Source organism: Cryptomeria japonica, chromosome 6, assembly GCF_030272615.1.
Source record: "Cryptomeria japonica chromosome 6, Sugi_1.0, whole genome shotgun sequence".
Taxonomy (NCBI): domain Eukaryota; kingdom Viridiplantae; phylum Streptophyta; class Pinopsida; order Cupressales; family Cupressaceae; genus Cryptomeria; species Cryptomeria japonica.
This window is the reverse complement of record NC_081410.1, coordinates 652,748,102-652,769,393: the sequence shown is the minus strand read 5'-3', so window position 1 is coordinate 652,769,393 and position 21,292 is coordinate 652,748,102. Positions and strand designations below refer to the sequence as shown.

Genomic DNA, 21,292 nt, shown 5'->3' with positions numbered 1-21,292 from the left:
GAGCAAGTCGTCATATATTTTACCAGTCGAATGTTATTTACTGGACAATTTCTAAAACCTTTTCAAATAAATCCATTTTGTTCACAGTCTGCATTCATTTTACTACCTTCCTGGAAATAATATCTTCTTGGAGCATTTGATCATATAACTCAAGTGCACTATTGGTGATTCCATATTTTTGTTTTCCTTGCATGTATATCTGTCGTGACATACCAGCTATAATATTTGACTAAATCTCCCATTATTATGTTTCAATAAACGTATGAAACTTGTTCATAAGCTTCCCTACATTCACGGGCAAAGAGAATGCGAGTAATGGTTGTGAGTCTTGGTTTTGTACTTGCCATTTTTATCTGCTTCAAGTTTCAAAAACCCCTTTCAAGCAAAGGTTGTGTACGTATTCCTGTGATTACTGTTTTCACTTCTTTGAGATGACGTCTCTTTGAGACATTTGAACAAACATGTTTGCTTGTCATTAGACCACATTACTTTGAGTTATATTGCCAAACTCGCGGGCAAGAGAGATATCGACATGGTTGCAGAATACGGTTGAACACCTGCTAATTACATTTTCTTCAAAGTTTCTATAGCATCTTCAACAAATCCATTTGCGCATAGAATATGCCATGAGACGTTATTTGTGGAAGACCGACTGCACGACTTAGCTTCAACTTTGAATAGTTATATCGACACATTCACTTTCAGCATCTGGCGATTTATGGTTTTTTATGAGACAATGTTTTTCCTTAAGAGAAATCAAAATACATATGACTAAGTCCGTGTTGTGCATGTATATCTCCTGTGCAGGACTTACATTTCTCCATGTTCGTAGAGGAGAGGGTTGACAAGGGACTTCAGCTCCTTTTGCATGCACAACAACGATTCAAGGAATCATAAATTGAAACTTCATCTGCACGTGATATTCATTTGCTTGAGAATTATGTCAACTCGTTCACGTGCGTTTTAGGTGATTACACTTCCTGCATGTTCGTGGAGGAGAGGATGGACACGAATCTTCAGCTTTCTTGCATGCATATGTTGAGCCTATTCTTTTCCATACTCGCTGGTGGCCAGTATACTTCTTCAAAAATCTGCAGAGTGCATGTTGAACTCTTTACTCCATCTCGAAGTTATGTAATTCATTTTTGCCATTCACTTGTAACTGGAGTTACATAAAAGAATGAGATGCATGGCATGCTAAATAGATTGCTTCGAGCTCCAACAAGTAGTTATTTAAAACTGACTTGAGTTATGACATGCCTATCGTGGAGCACATGTCGAGTTGCCTTTGCTAGCTAGGAGGTTAAAACAAAACCAATGGAGGAGACGTAATCTTTCAAACTCTCATATATTGTTGATGAGAATAAAAATTCAAGTGTATCGGTTACTTTATTACTTTGGCCAACTGGCCGATGACTGGTAATTTTGCCATTATCCTTCATGAGTCAGTTAGAACTATTCATTAGTTGAGTCACTAGATTCATTGGTGATTTACGAAGAAGCCACAAGTTGTCGGAGAAAACAGAAAAACGTTTGGGCTTCTTTCATCGACTTGGTCAACTTACCGATGAGATTGATTATATTCGCCAACTCGCATTTCTCATATCGATCCACCAAAAAAGTTGTCGGTTAAAGTGGATAATGGGATGACTGGAGTGTTTGAAACTAATCTTAACTTCATCAGTGACTTAAGGAAAAGGCACAAGTTGTCGATAACTACCATTTCAAACTTTGCTTCAAACACGTTGCTTGTTAGTTGACTCAAGTTTTAAAGTTGATTGCTCATATTTGTATTCAGCCTATTTATCATTTCAGCCAACTTCACCGATATCATCTCAGACATTGGTAAGTTTGTTGCAACTACCGGTTTGAGTGGAGAGAACTTTGAGTTGAATGTGAACTAGATACTAACCATACGTATCAACCAATGTTCAACACTTTGCGAATTTGATAAGACGCTAAGTGATCAAAGAGATATATCACCACTTTCTTGCAACTTCATATCGGCCCCCTTTATCCATTTCGGAACTTGTCGACTTTGAAATTGATGAACACTTGAACTCTTTGAATGTACCCGAAAAGAGCCTATCTCTAGTTCATCGGCCTTAACAAATCTTATTCAAAACTAGAGTCAAGCATTGTGAAGAATCGATCAACTTGAATATCTGAACAAAACATCCTGACTATTTTCCTTACATCAAACATGATTTGAGATTGACATTTATGTAAGATTTATAACCTCACAAAGACTAAAAAAAATTTCAATTGTCGAACTCATGGGGTGAACAATTTAATATTGGATGACAATTGGACAAATTTATTTGTAGGAACCTCACAAAACTTAATTTTATCAAATTTAGCTATTGATGTCAACATGGAGGTATACCATGACTTCACATTGAATAAAAAAAGTTTTATGGTGTCTATTGGCATCTTCCCTGTCTTTGTATTTACCATTCATTGTTTCCAAATTTTGCTTGACTTGCTTGTGCATAGCCTCCATGTGGTCTAAAAATTCCTCTACCTTTGCATTCCTCTTATCTTCTAACTTGATGTCCTAGAATTCCACAACTCCCTTAGGATGCAATTTGGTAACAATATCAAACAGTGTTGTCCCTATGCTTTGGTTTACTAAATTATTATATGCAAATTCTTCTTGTGGTTGAATTAAATCCCAATTCCTTACCTTGTCTCCTACCAAGCATCTAAGCAATTTTCCAAAGGTTTTGTTCACACCTTCGTTTGTCCAATAGTTTGTGGATGGAATGTGGAATTAAATTTTAGGTTTGTCTTCATCTTCATCCATAGTATCCTCTAGAAATATCTAGTAAACTTGGTACCCCAATCTAAAACAATGCTCCAAGGTACTCTATGCAACCTCACAATGTCTCAAAAGAAAAGATCAACAATATGAATTGCATCATGGGTTTCCTACAAGGGATTAAATGTGCCCTCTTGGGGAATCAGTCCGCTACCACAAATATGGAGTCTTCCTTAGCAATCCCAACATAAAAGACATATTGATGTCCTCCCAAGGTCTTTTCAAAATTGTGAGAGGTTGTTACAGGCCATTATTTTGATTGGTCCCCTTAGCTACTTGATAGGTCCTACATTCCTAGACAAACTTCCACAAATCCTTGTAGATTTGAGGCCAAAAATAATGCCCACTCATCAAATCTATAGTTTTATCAATGCCAAAGTGTCCTACTAGTCCTCTAGAATGCTTCTTCTTGATCAAATTCTTCTGCATCAAACTCCTTGAAATACACAATTGGTTCCCTTTAAACAACATGTCATCCTAAATAAATATACTTTATAGTGAATTTTTTATGGCTCTAGAGTCCTACACATCCTCCATTCTCCATCCTTCTTCGACACCAAGACAACAAGTACCATGCAAGGGCTCAGGCTCTCCCAAATCAACACTTGCACCTAACTACTTAGCTCTGTATTCTCTATCAGTGTCATCTAGTGTGCTTCCTTGTTTGGAAAACTAGCTCTGGGTATGATATTTATGCGAGGTTTGATGCTTCGGATCAGTGGAAATCCTTCCAGAATGTTCATTGATACAATATCTTGATATTTCCAAAGATCTCCTTCTACAGTACTTCTTCTCCCTTTGTGGTGACACACTTTATGTTTTGATTGCATCACTTCCTTGGAATGAGAGAAAAACACATGTTTTCATGCATTAATCCATCCAAAAATTTCTTACCATCCACAAAATAGATCCTAGAGTTACCACATATCACTTTCTTGTGTTATTCCTCTAGAGGAATCAAGATATGCTTCATCCCATTCAAGGTCATGGTGTAGGTGTTCTTTCTTCCATCATGTAAAACCCTTATACCATACTGCCAAGGTCTTCCCAACAATAGATGGGAAGAATCTATTGGAATGATATCATGCAACACTTCATCCTTGTATGATCCAATCTAAAATTTGACTAGGCAATGTTCACTTACTAGGATTTTGTGATCATCCCGAGTCTTAGCAATTCAATATGGGTTTAAATATTTCATCCCCTTTATATTCAAATTTTTCAATCAGTTCTTATGAGACCAAGTTGTTTGTGTTTCTATTGTCAATGATGGCATTGCAATACTTACCTCCTAACTTGCACCTTGTCTAGAATGGGCTCTTTCTCTATGTTGATTTCTCTTTGACCCCAACCTCTAACAGGGATATTCTCATAGCTAGGAACTCCCCTTTTTTCAAATGCCACATAGACCCCGATGATATGTATGACTCTTTCTCCATGTATGTTACTCTTGTAGTAAAATCTGATCGCTTTCTTTCAATTCCTTAGTTGCACTCAAAGGCATGATGTCCTTCTTCCCTACACTTGAAAGAAGTTCCCTATAATGACCCCTTGTCAAATTCCCTTTCATCCCTCTTAAATATCCACCATTACACTGGTGGTCATCAAATTCCCTCCTTTTGTGGATGGAACCTTCTTTGGGCCTTTGTTGCTCTCTGTGGTAAGGAATCATTCTGTGTACGACCTCCTTTCTTTGTGTTATGACCACTCTTCTAGAAACCTTTGTTTTTGCTTCCCAATCTTTGCTCCAACCTCTTAGATAGCTAAAGGTTTCTCAAACTATTTACTCAATTCCTCCTAAATGTTGGTTTTGAGGTCATTGATATATTGTGTCACCTTCTCCGTACCGACTTTATAATGGCTAGTTCTTATGATCATCTTATGGAACTCTTTCGTGTACTCTTTTATTGTCTTCTCCCTTTTCCTTAAGTTTTGAAGTCTCTTAAACATTTCTAACTTATAGTCAATAGGTATCTATTGATTCTTTAATTTCACCAGCATCCTCTCCCATTTAGTGATTTTCTCCTATCCTCTCTATTTTCTCTCTATTTTAACGTCTTTCAATCAAATGGTAGTATGTCCCTTCAATTTGGTTTTTGCAACTTGACTCTTTTTGGATCTTCAACTACTTCAAATTCAAAGTATTATTTCATCACATTTATCCATTTGATCACCTCCTCTGGAGTCAAACTATCAACATAACTAGGGATCTCTATTATGGGTCATTTACTAATTTTGGCAATGGCTCTCATTATCTTGATTTGGTCTAACTCCTCTTCCTGGCTTTTCTCATTCTTTTCTAGGATCCTAAGCTCCTCATCATCACTCTCCTCCATTCTAGGGTTTAGTCCCTTTACCTATCTTCCTCGACAACATCCAGTCAATTCTTCATTGTCCTCATCCTTTCTCTCATTTTTCTATACTTCTAGCAACATTGGCCATTATAAGAATCCTCCTTGGCAACATCTTGCCTTCAGATCTGGTGTGATTCCCTTAGGTTAGTGGTCTAGCTATAGGGTTGCAACTACCTCACAATTTGGCGCTATATTGACAACACCCGTAGTTTGCCTCAAGCAAGTGATCAGTCCACACAACATTCTTCCAAGACACTCTCGCTCTCTCAAAAGATTCAAATCTCGCTCTAATACCACTTGATGAAGTCAACGATCAAGATTCTAGAATGGGTTATCCAACCTCACAACAAAATCTATTACAACTCAAGCAATTGAAAGAATATGTAACTTTATTAATCCAAAATAGAAAAACAACATGGTTGTATGTCATTTGTAGATTGCAATGGGCCCCATTGGCCACACTTGCAAGCTCATAGGCCACCACAAGCATTTTACCAACTCACATGCAAAAGTCGGTGGATCCCAATTCCCTATCTTCTGACTCCCTAACTCTCTCATTGCTTACTACTAAATTTAGAGAATGATAAAATACTAGCTCCAAGCCTTGTAAGTGATTTGTGTTAGCCTCGGCTAGGCCCCAAACAAAACACCCAATGAAACATGTATGTTAGCCCAAATTAGATGATGAAGCACCAAGGGTTGATGCAAAGGGGTGTGGTTCCATCTAAGGATTGTACTAACTTATAGCTATTGTGTGATGAGTTGTGAAGACTCCACAAGGGACAAATGAGTTTCGTATGCGACCTCCCATAGGTTTGGGTTCAAGTTGCTTGACTAAGCGATTTTCTGGTGAAGGGATCTTAAAAATAAGTCCACAACTACTACCACTTGGATATGATGCATTAACGTCACCAATTTGTCCATTATCTGATCCACGGGGCTAGATCAAGTGTTGTAGTACAATGTAATAAGGTTTATTGGGATGCTCTTGTATCATGGTTTATCTAGATCTTTAATGTCTTTAGGAAAGGTCTTATATAGTACATCTTTTAGTAATTGTATAAAAAATTTGCATTGTTTAGTTAATGTCTTATTGACAAAGTATTCGTTGAACTGTTTTGAAGTTTTTGTGATGACCTCTTTCCTTCAAGACCTACTATGTTCTCATCAATTTCAAGTAATCATTTTAGTGTTCTTGATTGTTTAACAATTTTATAGGATTGTTACAAAATGATAGATGTGGGATTTCATTTTTCCTTCACAAAGGTCCCCTCTTCTTATGTAAATTGGAGATACATCAAGTTTTATTGTTTCACGTGTGTTATTAATTTCAATAATGTTATCAACAATTGGAGTATGGAGTGCAATTTCAATAATAGTGGTTCATATCCACATTGTTCGTTCATATGTCAATATTTGTTATTTTCTTCTATGATGTTACTCTTATCAATAGGTGTTTCATCAAATTTCACAATATTTTCGCTTTCATGTTCAATATTTTTGCTTTGAAATTAAGTTTGGCAGTGTGAAGCCTAAAAGGTGAATTGGTCCAATGCATTTAGAGGTATCATCCTTTTTTCAAAACTTCACCTTTCATGTTGACAACATTTTTTATTTGAATTTGATTAAACAAAAAGGGTTTATTCAATAAATTATCAACATTGTACAAATATTAGATATGATTGATTATGAATCTAATTAGTAATGATTTTCTACATGCACTGTCTAAAGTCCTAATTAATAGTCAATTAAAAGACATCCATAACTTTCAAATTGTTTCACATTTTTCAAACTCAAAAATGCATCATAGGGTATTTTTCACTAGCTATAGATTAAAAAATGAATTTCATATTTTTAAACCAAGTTAGATTGACTGAAAATTATTTGTTAATTTAAAAAAAAAATTGTAAAATTTTATATCTAATTATTTACTCACAAAAGTATTTCAAAAAAATATGTGATCTACTTTTCTTTTTTAAAATTAAAAAATAGTGATTCATTAAAATTTTAAATTCTCACCAAATAATTTACTTTTTCTCCAAAAAAAGAAACTAGTAACCTAAAAAGTATATTCAATTTACTACAAATTCTATTCCTACATATTTTTCAAATTGTATTAATAATATATTCAAATTTATATGTGAGATTGTTTAAGTCTATTTCATTTTCTTTTGTATTTTCATTACCACCTAGAGATATAATTTGACCCATCATTATCCCGCACTCATTAATATGTGTATATAATTTTATATAATTTAATTTGTATATAAATTGTATAATTTCATAAACTTAGTGAGCATAACTAAGTTATAGCTTTTTGTGTTGCATTGACATTTATTACATAAAGCATGAAATATTTTTTTTTGTGACCATATATATATATATACCAACCACTTATTACATAAAGCATGAAATTTTTTTTTTTGTGACCATATATATATATATACCAACCACTTTCCACATACAAATAAATGGTCAAATCAAATTAATAAATCATACATTGTTGCAACTCTAAAGGAAGTATCATAAGAAGAGTCTAAAGACTTGGAATGAGATTTACATATATTCAACACTCTTACAATATGATAGTGCACTCTTTTCGATATTTTCTTTTTCTAGACTTGTTTTGATTATTTTTAATAATCTAACATTATTAGATTAGTATATAGATAGCATGAAGACAAAGGAGACAAGACCAACATAAGCAATAAGATTTATTGGAGGACAAGCTAATGCACCTAAAGTTGTAAATGAAGCAACACATATAAGGATGAGCATGCCCTTCGAGGAAGTATTTCTAGAACTTAGTTCTCCTTGATTTTAGGTGGTGGTGTCACAAGAAGAATTGGTAGTAAGGTGAACATTATAGTTTAGCAAAAATCAAAAGTTCAACATCTAGACTACATCTAACATCCATGTATACTTTCAAAATTGTGAAGGATTTTTTTAAACACTTCTAAATTTTATTTTTTTGGCTAAAAAAAATAAGGATTGTAGTGTAGACCAAAGTTGTAAGGTTCCTAACTACAAAAATATTCAATGTTCTACAAATTTTCTTGATGGGGACATGGGGACGGGTTTCAGGGACCAAGGGACAAAGGGCCTAAATTTGAGGACGGTGAGGGGATGGCAGGGGGCGGGGGGCGATGGCGGAGCAATGGGGAAAAGGGGGTGGAGGTAGGGAGGATAGGGGTGGTGATATAAAAATAGAGGTGAATTGAAATCTTCAAAGCAAAATACACAATATAACATCTTTGTGAGTGCCCCATGAAAGGCTAAGTAGTTTTCACGAAGTTAGAGGTTACAATCAGTATGTAATGACATGTACCATATAACAAGCAACCTAGCGGCTTCCTCAACAAAGATGGCAGAGGTGGTGGTGGTGCAAAGGAACATTTCCTCCAAATCTCCAAGTCTTGGAAACGTCCCCTATAAAAAACGGAATTTTTTTGGCGGGAAACATCACCATGGATAACTGATTAGATATATAATGCATGGTCATTTTGTGATAAGAATAAAACATATTTTCATACAATTGAATTTTATAACACGTTAAAGTTATATTCAAGCTTCTTTTATATTAGGAACAAACTACCTAATATCCCTTCATATCCTCAAGCTATAAAATCATTAAGATCATTGTCTATAATAGTGATATGGTAAAAGCACATAACCGACGTTGTTTCTTTCTTGATAAACCAGCGTAGAAACAAACAAGTGTTAACAATACTCTTCTTGGCCAAAAATAATAGATTTTCAAATTGCCCGTCCATTTAAACCCATTAAGACAATTCCCTTTAGACCAATTTCGTGAAGCCCATAAGATCCACTTGGAAGCGATTATTTCAAATAAATGAACCCGTTTTACATGACCATGACTTTCCATCTGGACAATAGCCTCAGGCTCAGAAATAATATAGATATGGCTATTATTAGTGATTGTCACTCAATAAAAAAGAAATGCTCGTGTTTTGTCCATGTTTTGAAGGACAATACTTCCATGCCGATAGTTCTTGGACGGGATAATTACAAGCAAAAGGGTAAACAAAAGGATCAGGATCGTGACTAGAAACTGGTTACATCATTATTACCTATAATACATACTCTTTTACAGCAAGGGACAAGCTTTGAGCAGAACTCTTGCCATAAAGTGGAATCTGTACAACTGTACTATCATCCTGCCTCTAAACCCACTTGGACCATCCCTTGATGGCACAGCTCATTTACTAGAAATATTTGAAGTTCATAGTAAGAAGCTCAACTCTTCATACTAACATTGTATTTAACAGCTACATATATATCCTAGTCGGCCAGAGGTTTCAAGTAGCAGTCTTTCTACGAGAATGAGCTTCTGGGAACATAAGGAATTCTTACAATGCCTCCCAAACCTTGTAGTCTTGGCCCTCAGTTGCCAAAATCCATTTCCCGGAACCATCTGGGGGTTGATAGTGCCCGGGCCCAATCTTCACTATTACCTTCTTATCAATATTTGCTGCATAAACATCTCTCTTTGCCTTTTCTATACGAACCTGCAGGAAAGCAAAACCAAGATACCACTTGTGAAGAATCTACATAAGCATAGGTTATAAACGAAGGAAGAAAATAAATATCGATAATTGCAGGAAATACTTGTTATTCAATTGAGAAAAACTGCACACGGCTCAGAAACTACAGAAAAATGTGTCATATAATAGATTTCAAAGGATGTATTAGCTCAGAGTAAAACTGTAAATTTGAGTATATTTTTTAAGGCATGGCTCCTTACCACACTGCGACAGTGGATTCTTGCACGCTTTCTTAAAGCAACAAGAGCAGCAATTCTATCATAATTATGTGAAAACAGATGATCATAGAAGACTGCTGGAGTCCCAGGATGTGTCAAAATATATGCATAACCTTGAATTTCCTTCCCAGCAGGAAACCGCCAGTGTCCCTGGTGCACATACAATTTCAGTACATATTGAAAAGCACATCCGAAGTGATAGTACAAATATCAATCCAAGTAAATGGAAAATGAGTAAAATTAGTATTTCAATCAGCTAGTCTTGAAATAAAATAAAATCCCCTTCCATTTCCGATTAATACTACCTAATAAACTATATCAAAGGAAGCAGTACATAGATGAGCATGCACCAGTTAAAAATTAAAATGCTAAATAAGCGAAAAAAGGTAAAGCTATAACGATAGCGTTCTTTTTTCTTGCTTTAAAAATTGAGGCGGAGTGTCAACAAATAACCATTTACACTCCAAATCCAAGACATGAAAATTTGTTCCACGCATGTCGAGTATTAACTCTAGGCTAAAATATACAATCAAAAGAATTCATAACTCTCCCCTAAATGAATAAAAGAATGGAGGGTCTTTTACAGGACTAGCTCCTGCAAGTGATATCTTCCAACAAAGAATCTCTAGATTTGCGATTTATGAAGTACAAAGATGTAGGAGTTAGAAGTACCTGAGGACAAATTTGATGTTAGATCTAGAATATAATGCAAGAAAGTACAGTTATAGTAAATCCTTTTTCTAAATCAAACAAAATGACTTCCGATTGAACATAAAGATCTCTTTTGTTGAGTAAATTTTCTCATGGACTAGGTGATGTAATTGCTCTTAGAGTCTTCAAGATTTTGATAGCTTCTACTTGTATGTGTATGCTTGATATGGCTGTATGTAACTTTTGTTGGCGACAACAATGAAGGAAAACTGCGAGGGGGGTGAATCAGTTTTCACCGGATTATCAAACTTAACCTCAAATGCAAATCTGATAAACTGCAATAACAACACAGATAAGCAAATTGATAGCACAACACACAACACCAAGACTTTGACGTGGAAAACCTGGTTAAGGGAAAAACCACAGTGGGAACTTACCCACAATAAGATGATACTCTACAGTAGTATGTGTAAATATTACAAAGGGGAATGCACATGCATTCAGGCACACTGCCTAGAGCTCACTACTCAAAATAATAAGGCCCAAAAGGCTACAACCCTCAGGGACGGTTCACTACCTTACAATAATGATCGGATAACAATCCGGATTATATTAACTGCAAATGTAACATGTCCTTATGCCTGATGACAGTTCCGATTAAGCACATTTGTTTGCCCTGCAACAATCTCTACTCAATACACCACACCAAAGGATAAATTCGCTTAAGCACCACATATACCACTCTCTGATAATGCAAACACTACATCGATACCCAAATTACATGACTAAATCACTTATATATACTGATCATCAACCTTGGCAACGAGGTCGGCCAAACCTTGAACTGACAATTACAAAATTACATCACACGATACAAAGATTGACCACCAGACCAATACAATGATATACATGATATAACATGGACCTAAATCAAATGCTCAAACACGCAGCACCACCGAAAATGTCTCCAAGATCAACCACAACACACTACACCACCAAGAATACCACGTAACACAAAGAATATCACCGGATCAGCAAAATCGCCAAGAACACGCACAATGATCAATGCGGACCACCAAAACAAATAGGACACGATTAGGAAACACCAACAAGTACATTAGAACCATCCGCAATAGCTGCACCAACACCACTTATCAAATCTTCATCGATCAACATCTGAAACTCAAGAACACTCAAACAACAACAACTCGGACTAGAAAGATAGCTTGTGGAGCACCAAATCACGAACCATCTGAAATATAGATACACATGAACATCCAAAACATTCTCCCAAAATCATAACTCAAGATCTGATCACACCGGAATATACCGGAGGAAATACCGAACTCTGCAAAGTACTGATCAAAAAAACCAACTGCAAACCGGATCAATAAATCACAGGAATATGTTGACATCAATGAGAACATCATATCCTAGCAGAAGCAATGTCCAACAATCTCCCCCTTTGGCATTGATGGCAACATATGGATGTGAAAAACAATCAATGCAAAGAAAGAAAACATCTCCAACAAACTCCCCCTAAGATCAAGCAGATAATACAGTTTTTCACATGCTTTCTCTCCCCCTTTGACATCAATGACAAAAGTTCTCAAAACAGAAAGTCAAACTCTCCCCCTTAGATAAACAAATCAGGTCAACTATCTTTTATTTGAAATGGCGCTCAGGGTAGGGTTTCAGGCGATGCTTCTGCGGATCCTGGCGGGTCCCTTTTGGGTTCACTGGGAACTGGCTCGAGATCCCCTGGATCTGCTGGCACTAAGGACAACCAGGGAGATGCGGAGACTAGAGATGGTGGGGACCCAAAAACGGGTTTTCAGGTGGACCCAAGGGACGGGCATCCATTGGGGGTTCCCCTTGTGGATGTTCCTCGTGATGTCTTCATCACGGGTTTCTCAGGTTGTCCAACCTATCACGGGGACCACGGAACGTACCTTTTTTAGATGGTGCCACGAATAATCGTTGGGTAGCTTTATTCGAGGTTAAGCCAACTGGAAAGTCTTCCTTTCCCCCTGTCTTTGTCACTTGTGATAAGGTGAGCAGTAAGGTTGCCTTTTCTATTCGTGACCAAGTGATTGACCACAACATTGCTATCATGGCGCTCACCCTTGTTGGAAATTTCTCCGGGCCTAGTAGACCCAACATTGACTCGGTGAGGATTTTTGTTAGTCAGAGGTGGAAGATCAAAGGGCAAGTTGAGGTGTCAACTCTCCCTTGGGGTTTTTTCTCCTTTGCGTTCTCTTGCACTGAGGATATTCCGGCTATCCTCTGTGGTGGCCCTTGGATTATGGGGAGGTCTTCCTTAATCCTTAAGAAGGAATTTGAATATGGACTTGTCTGATGCCTTTTTTGAAACTATTCCTGTTGGGTTAAGTTGTCTGGAATATTGGCATGAAGATATTTTCAAGGGCATTGCTGGAGTGTTTGGGGAACTCCTATCCATTGATCCAATGACGGCAGCTAGGAAAAGAATGGTCTATGCTAGGATTTGTGTGGGGGTGTCTAGATCTAAGGACCTCCCTTCGTCAGTTGAACTGGTGTCGAAGCTAGGAATGTTAGTTCAAACTATTGAGTTTGAATCGTTACCTTTCGTTTGTTTCTTGTGCAAAAAGGTAGGCCACTGGGCAAAGAAATGCCCTTGGAATACTAAGAAAGATTCCCACAAAGGACCTATTGTCTGGAAACCTAAACTTGTGGACACAAAAGCTCAAAACAAGAAGGAAGATATTGCGCACCAAGAAGGGCTTGATGGGAGCCATGAAATCAATAAGGAAAATAATGTTCAACCAAGCCAAAACAGTGAAGTGAATGAAACGGATCAAGAGGAAGACAACAAAGAGAGTATCCATGAAGATCAAAACCTTGAGGTTAAGGATATGGATCAAGAGATTATTCCTGAGGAGGCCCCTGTTCAGGATGAAGAAGAGATAGCTAAGGGGAATGTGGTGGCTGTAAATGAAGAAGAAAAGGAATTGGTAGATGAATTGGAGGATGGAGAACTTTCACCCCCAAACCACTGTAGATTCAAGGATATGGAAGAATATAACTTCAAAGACCGGCAATCTTCTCCGTTTCTTGGGTCATCGTTCGGTAATCTTGGGTTCAGTGATTTGAAGAAGATCCTTGAGGGTGACTCTTCTTCACAACACTCTATCTAGGTTGATGATTCAACAGGTTTGGAGGGAATTGAATTTGACGAAGAAATGAGCTATACTAAGGTAGTGACAAAGAAAAAGAAGTCACAGCAAAAACTTGGAGTTACTACTCGCAACGGAGTGAAGGCGGACTGCCGGCCACCTCGAAGTGCAAGGAGAAAATCTAACAGGTGGCAAAGAGAGTAGGAGTGCATGCAGAACATAGCGGATGGATCATAGGAAACAATCCATGATAGTCTGTTTAATTCTCTTGGTAAGAAATGAAGATCATTTCTTGAAATATTAGAGGTCTTAACAATAGTCATAAACAGGACATAATCCGTAATATTGCTAGGGATCAAAGACCGAATATTTTACTTATTCAAGAAACTAAAATTTCAAAAGATAAAGTGGAGAAAATTAAGTTTTCTAAATTTTGTGAATCTCAAGGGAGCAGCTCTGGGGGGTTGTTACTCTCTCGAATACTCAGTTCATTCAAGGCACTCCTATCTGTCATGATGGTAACCATGTGGCTACCTTGTTTAAACATTCAAGGGATGGGTTCTCGTGGATCCCATCCAATGTGTATGCTCCCAATAATAAAGTCTGTAGGAGGAAATTTTGGCTAAAGCTCTCTTTTTTTGAAGTCGTTATCCCAACATTTCTTGGTTGGTGATGGGAGGTTTTAATACCCCTCTTATGGAATCTGATAAATTTGGGGGGATCCCAGATACAGAATGATAGCAAACAGGACTTAGCTGACTTCATCAATGGCCAGGGTCTCATTGATTTGGACTTATCTGGACTTTCCTTCACTTGGTCTAATCGTCGTGTTGGAGCTGAGCCGATTCAAGTTAAGACTTATTCGGGCCTTGATTTTAGTTGAGTGGATCCAGCATTATGTTTGTTCTCTGAATTCCATGATTAGAATCGGATCAAACCACTTTCCTATATGTTTGATGGCTGAGCCTAAGAATGGCCCACAAAGGAGGTTTCGTTTTAGATTTGAGAAAATGTGGCTTTCCCACCCAAACCTTTTTAATACTGTGAAAGATTGGTGGAATGTTCAAGTGGATGGCGCCGCCATGTTCCGGGTAGCTAAAAAGTTAAGGCATGTTAAAGAGAAGGTTCAAAAGTGGAATAGAGAAGTCTTTGGGGACATCTTCGTTCAGAAATTTGCTCTTCAGGAGGAGTTGAGCTTGATCCAAGATAAAGTCCAAAATAAAGGTTATGTGAATGATAATTTTGCTAAGGAAAGTGAGGTTCTGTCCAAATACCACAAAATTATAGCCCGGGAAGAGACCTTTTGGAGGCAGAGATCCAGATCCTTATGGCTTAAGGATGGTGATAAACACCAGATTCTTCCACATCTCTACCCTTAAACACAGGGCTACAATTAGAATTGGCCACCTTGTGAAGAATGAGAGAAGAATAGATAATGAGGATGAAATAAGTGGAGTTGTTGTTGAGTTCTTTGTTGATCTTCTGAAGAAAGATACTTTATTAGACCTGGAGGCTCAAGATCTGTTGGTTGATATCATACCTAAAGTCCTATCTGATAACCAAAATCATAATTTGGCTACCATTCCTTCAAAGGAAGAAATTAGGAGTGTTGTCTTTTCTTTTGATGACAGTAAAGCTCCTAGCTCCGACGACTTTCCTATGTTCTTCTTTGAGCACTTTTGGGAAGTTGTGGAGAAAGATGTGTCCAATGTTGTGAAAGAGTTTTTTGGAGCTAGATCCCTACTAAAGGAACTGAATGCAACTTTTATTGTCCTCATCCCTAAGAAGCAGGGGGTTGATTCTCTGGATGCTTTTAGGCCTATCAGCTTGTGCAATTCTTTCTACAAAATTATCTCCAAGGTCCTTACGTCAAGGATGCTGAAGATTCTTCCTCTTCTGATTTCTCCTCAACAAAATGGCTTTGTGCCTAGGAGACAGATTCTTGACTCTATCATCACTGTTCATGAAAACATCCATTCACTTTTGGAGGCAAAGTCTCAAGGCTTTCTTCTAAAATTGGACATTCCTAAGGCTTATAATAGAGTAGATTGGTGCTTCTTAAAAAAAGTTCTTCATGCTTTTGGTTTCTCTAGTAAGGTCATCAGTTTGATTTGGCAACTTATATCCACCACTTCAACTGCAGTTATTGTCAATGGATTGCCCTCTCATTTGTTTAGAACTTCGAGGGGACTAAAGCAAGGTGATCCTATATCGCCTATTTTGTTCACTATAATGGCAGAAAGTTTGAGAAGATTCATTCATTAAAAGGTGGATGAAGGATCTTTGAAGGGCCTCAAGCCAGCCTCCACCAATTTGATTTGCTCTCATCAACAATTTGTTGATGATACCATTTTAATGGGAAGCTCCTTTGTTGGGGAAGCCAAAGTCATTAGATCAATTCTTTGCCTTTATGAAAAGGCTTCTGGACAGACGGTTAATAGAACCAAGAGTTTTATCTACTTCATTAATAGTCCTGAGCAGCGTCAAATGAAGATTGCTAACATTCTTGGTTGCCTCATAGGTAAGCTCCCCTCTACTTACCTGGGTCTCCCTCTGGGATCTAAACCTTCTTATTCCTTTTGGCTCTCTTTAATTGATCGATTTAATAGGAAGTTGGCTGGGTGGAAAGGCATCCTTTTGAGTCAGGCTGGTAAAATTCAATTGCTGAAAGCTACACTTCAGAACCTCCCAGTGTATGGCCTCAATTTGTTCAAGATTCCCTCTAAATTTGCTAAAATTATTGATAAATTCATAAAAGATTTCTTTGGTCTGGGGTTGAGGAAAAGAAAAGAATCCCTCTAGTTGCCTGGGAGAATGTCTGCAAGCCAAGGAGATATGGTGGATTGGGAATTAGAAGCATTAAAAAAATTTAACAATGCTCTTTTGGCAAAACAGGTCTGGAGATCTTATGACTGTGGAAGGGAATGGAACACCTTATGGCACAATAAATACCTCTCTAATGTTCATTCTTTGCAGGATTTTTTGAGTTCTTCACATATCCCCGTTGGGTCTCTCATCTTTGGAACAATATCCTCAAGGCTAGGGAAGTGGCTAGCTGGGGAGCCTTATAGAAGCTGGGGAATGGCAGAATAATCCGGTTTTGGGATGATTGTTGGATCGGGAATCACTCACTCGCTTCTGATCCTACATTGGGATCTTTAAGGGATCTTTGTGTGGCATCTTTTGGCTTAATGGTGGCTGACTATTGGAAGGAGGGTAAGTGGGTGAATTTTTCTATTGTTACTCCTCCTTTTACTCACTTGCAGTTTTCCCTAAATTCTTTTGGTCTGGAGGATGGTGTGGAAGATGAGCTTATTTGGAAATTCACTCCTAATGGGAAGTTTTTTGTTGCTTTTGTGGATTGATGTAAGGAACCCCATGTCTCTTGGTGTTCTAAGGTGTGGATCAAAGACCTCTCTCCTAAGGTCAATATGTTGTTTTGGCTCCTCTTTCTTAATAAAATCTTAACAACTGACAATCTTGTTAAGAGAGGCTTTTCTATCCCAAATAGATGCTAGTGTATGAGGGATGCTGAATCTATTGATCATCTGTTTTTACACAGCTCTTACACTTCTGAGATTTGGGGATTGGTGCTTTAGAAATGGGGTCTTTGTTGGACTCTCTCGGGGGCCATAAAGGAGTTCATTCACCAATGGAATCCGCCCTCAAGAAATCTTCTCCTGAAGAAGCTATGGTCCTTTGTGTTTCCTCACATGGCGTGGGGTTTATGGAATGAACGTAATAATCGTATCTTTAGGAATATCCATCTCCCTCCTAATATTGTTTTCAAGAAAATTGCTAGAGCCATCTCTGATAATCTCTCGACTGTTAGCTCCAATGTTCTTTCTCAAAGTGGAATCCTTAAGGAGTATGAAGTCAATGTTGTCAAGGATTGGGATTTTGGTTATCTTCTTCATTTGGTCAAACCTAAGGTCAATCCTATGGACAACATTAGTTGGAATTTTCCACCTCAAGGATGGGTGAAAATCAATTTTGATGGTGCGGCTAGGGGGAACCCTGGTCAAGCAGGTTGTGAAGGGGTGATACGGGATCACTATGGCAACTTCATTTCTGCTGTTGCTCTCCCTCTTGGAAAATAAACTAATAATGTCGCAAAAGCTATAGGAGCCTATCACAGCTTAAAACTTGCTAAACAGTACAACTTTAAGCTTGTTTGGGTCGAGGGGGACTCAAAGAATATTATCAACTACCTAAAGGGCAAATCTACTCCGGCTTGGAATGTTGATATATGGTTGAAGGCGGCAAAAGATATTATTAAAACCTTTGATAGATGCATTATTGTTCATGTATATAGACAAGCCAATGTGGCAGCCGACTTCCTTGCCAATAGAGGAGTGACGTGTAAGGCACAGCTTAGTTGGACCTGAGGTGACAGGTTGGACTCGGAATTTGCTATGCATTTGTTCCATGAGTGAAGTCAAGGGAGTAAATTTAATGATAGCTTGTGCCATAATGACTCCGAGTGTTTCTAGAGTTATTGATACTTTCCTAATTGAGACAGGTGGCCAAAGAGGACATCAAAATTGATGCGAACTTATTTCGCATGCTTTGTGGGCGATTTTAAACATTTTCTGGAGTTTAACTTTCACTCTGAAAATTCTTTGCAGAGAGTTTTACAAGGAGCAAGTTAGAATGGGTGGTGCGAGAAAAAGAATTGAGCCGCCTAACTGTGTGCAGTTGAAGAATGAAAAGAAGCTACGGTGGATTTTGGAGAAAGGGGGGTTCACTCAGTACATTGAGAGGCTACAAGGGTGTAATCAGGATGTCACGAACTATTTTGCTCAAAATTGGAAGGATGGAACGATTGTTCTCCATGGTCGGAAGGTCCTGGTTGATGAAGCCCTTATTGCACAGTTCACAAGGTTATCTATGGAGGGTATGAAGTATTATAGAGACTGTGTATACTGAGCAAGTTGTGCAGAATTTCCCCAAGGAGGCGGAGCGGGCCAAAATTGTAAAAAAGACGGCCAATTACTATGACATTGCGGTCAATAAGTCTTTCTAGCAGAAGCTTCTTAAGGTAATCATGAATTACCTTACTTTGGATGGACGTTATACTAGGGTGTATGGTCATCACTTTGTTATATTGAATCATTTCCGCCATGGTGTGAAGATGTCTTTCCCTTTCTATCTCATGTCTACTCTTAGGGTTAATTTTAGTGACCACTGCAAGAACCCTTCCAAGTTTCCCATCTTGCACAAAGGCCTGTTGGTCCTTATTGATGCCCATTTCCGTGCTCTTCCTCCCCCTGATGATTATATCCACATTGTTTTTGAGAAGAAAGAGACTAGTGCGGGTGACTCTGACAATGAAGCTTCTGGGTCTGGGTCTGGGTCTGAAGGGAATTCCCCTCCCCTGAAAAAAGCTAAAATTGAAATACCCTCAAGTTCAAAACCTAAGGTGAGGAAGGGTATAACAGGGCAAAAGAACATTGTTATGTCCTCCTCTACTTCTGCTGAGAATGGCTCCCCCTCTTCTAGCGAGAAAGTAGAAGATGGTAAGGACCTTGAATGCCCTAATGTCCCGACCTCTCCTTCATCCAATAAGGAGACTGGTAATGTGGGTGCGGTTGGAATTGAAGACCTTCATCCCAAAAGTGTCGAGCTTAACAATAAGAGGGAGGATTATGATAATGTGTTGGGATGGCTCGTGAACATGCTATTGACACTTTCAACATGTTCAAATGTTTGTTCCATGAACTAAAGGAGATAAGGATCAACCAAAGAGCCCTAGGAAGCAAAATGGAAGCGATCCCTGTTGGTTCTACTCAAGGTAATCAGAATAATGAGGGGAATTGAACTGAGGTTGAGAAGAAGACAGTTATTGACTGCATCAAGAAGACGGGTGAAGGGGTTTGATCAGCTGAAGAAAAGGCTGGAGGATCGCATTACCCATGTTGAGGAAGGCTATAACAATATCCAGGACACCCTCAAAACTATAATGGCAAGCAGTCACAAAATTGTCAAATAGTATGTGGTTGTTATGAGCACTATGGTGAATAGTCTAGAGTAGCCGGATAGGGTTGTTGTCATTACTGGGGATGATGTTGAGGCGGCTCAGGGTGGACAACCCTGCAAAAGGACCAGTGGGAATATGAAGAAAAAGGCGGCTATTCAAAATGTGGATTACAAAGCTATGAAGATTGCTGCTAATACAGTGAATGGAGGTCGTTGAGACCCTCAAAAGCCTTATGTAACTGGGTCTGTATTGTTTTCTAGTTGTTGGTTTTGTCTGTGTCTGGGTTTGGTCTCCTTGCTGTCTTTTTGTGCCCGGCTGGGCTTTTGTTGTCTCTTTGGTTGCTGTTTTTTATGCTTATCCATGCAACCCGTTTTGTTTTGGATGTTAATCTCTGATTCTAATCCTCTTAGAATCATTTGTAAAGGGTTCTGGGGTCCCTTCAAAACCTATTTTTGGCTTAATCCAAAACAAATTAGCTCAACTAAACCACAAACAGACTACTCCACCAAAAGAGCAGTATAAATTCATCAAACCGGACAAGAAGATAAGACTGTGAAGTCCACCAGATTGATGTAACTCAATGCATCTAGTTCCCATCACGAGGGGTAGATACCCCTAACTTGTCTCTCAAATAGACAAATGTATCTGCAAGCAAAGGCTTGGTGAAAATATTAGCAACTTGTTCCTTTGTAGACACATACTCTAGCTTTGCTTCCTCTTCACTAACTTTTTCTCTCAAGAAATGATACTTGATTGATACATGTTTAGTATTTAAATGTTGCACCGGGTTCTTTGACATATTAATAGCACTGGAATTATCACAATATATGACAGTAGGCTTGTCATAGATAACTCTGATATCCTTCAACATTTGTTTCATCCCAACTACCTGAGTGCAGTTACTAACAACAACAATGTACTCAGCTTCAACAGTAGACAGGGAAACTAAATCTTGTTTCATACTTGCCCATGAAACCAATTTCTTACCCAAAACGAATGCACCACCGGAGGTACTCTTCTGGTCATCAACATCACCAGCCCAATCAGCATCGATGTAAGCACAAAACATGAAATCATCATTCCTCAGATACCACAAACCATAATCCACAGTTCCTTTCAGGTATTTGAATATCCTCTTTACAACAATGACATGACTCTCTTTCGGATCAACTTGATATCTAGCAGCCATGCAAACAGCATGCATAATGTCAGGTCTAGTCTAAGTTAGGTATAGCAGTCCACCAACCATAGATTTGTACAAAGTCTGATTAGCTTTCAGCGATTCATCATTTTTTGATAATTTGCAGCCAGTCACCATAAGAGTTCCAACTGGTTTAGAATCCTCTAACCTAAACTTCTTCAACAATTAGTTCACATATTTAGCTTGAGATATAAAAATACCTTTTCCAGTTTGTGAAATCTGCAAACCTAAGAAAAATTTCATGTCTCCTATCATAGACATTTCAAATTTTTTCTGCATATCACCGGCAAACTTCATACTCAAGTTTTCATATCCTCCAAAGATAATGTCATCAACAAAAACTTCAA

The 21,292-nt window shown here is 38.0% G+C and overlaps 1 protein-coding gene across 1 annotated transcript in view; it reads right to left on the bottom strand.

Annotated features, from left to right (window-relative positions):
• Positions 1-9,000: 9,000 nt before the first annotated feature.
• LOC131033164 (alpha-amylase 3, chloroplastic) overlaps positions 9,001-21,292 on the bottom strand; it is a gene marked incomplete at its 5' end in the record, with an annotated part of 239,132 nt that continues 226,840 nt past the window's right edge. Inside the window, 2 exons of the mRNA XM_059222246.1 lie at positions 9,001-9,704; positions 9,941-10,108. Of these exons, the coding sequence (XP_059078229.1) occupies positions 9,546-9,704; positions 9,941-10,108 (327 nt within the window). The remainder of the gene's footprint in view (positions 9,705-9,940; positions 10,109-21,292) is intronic.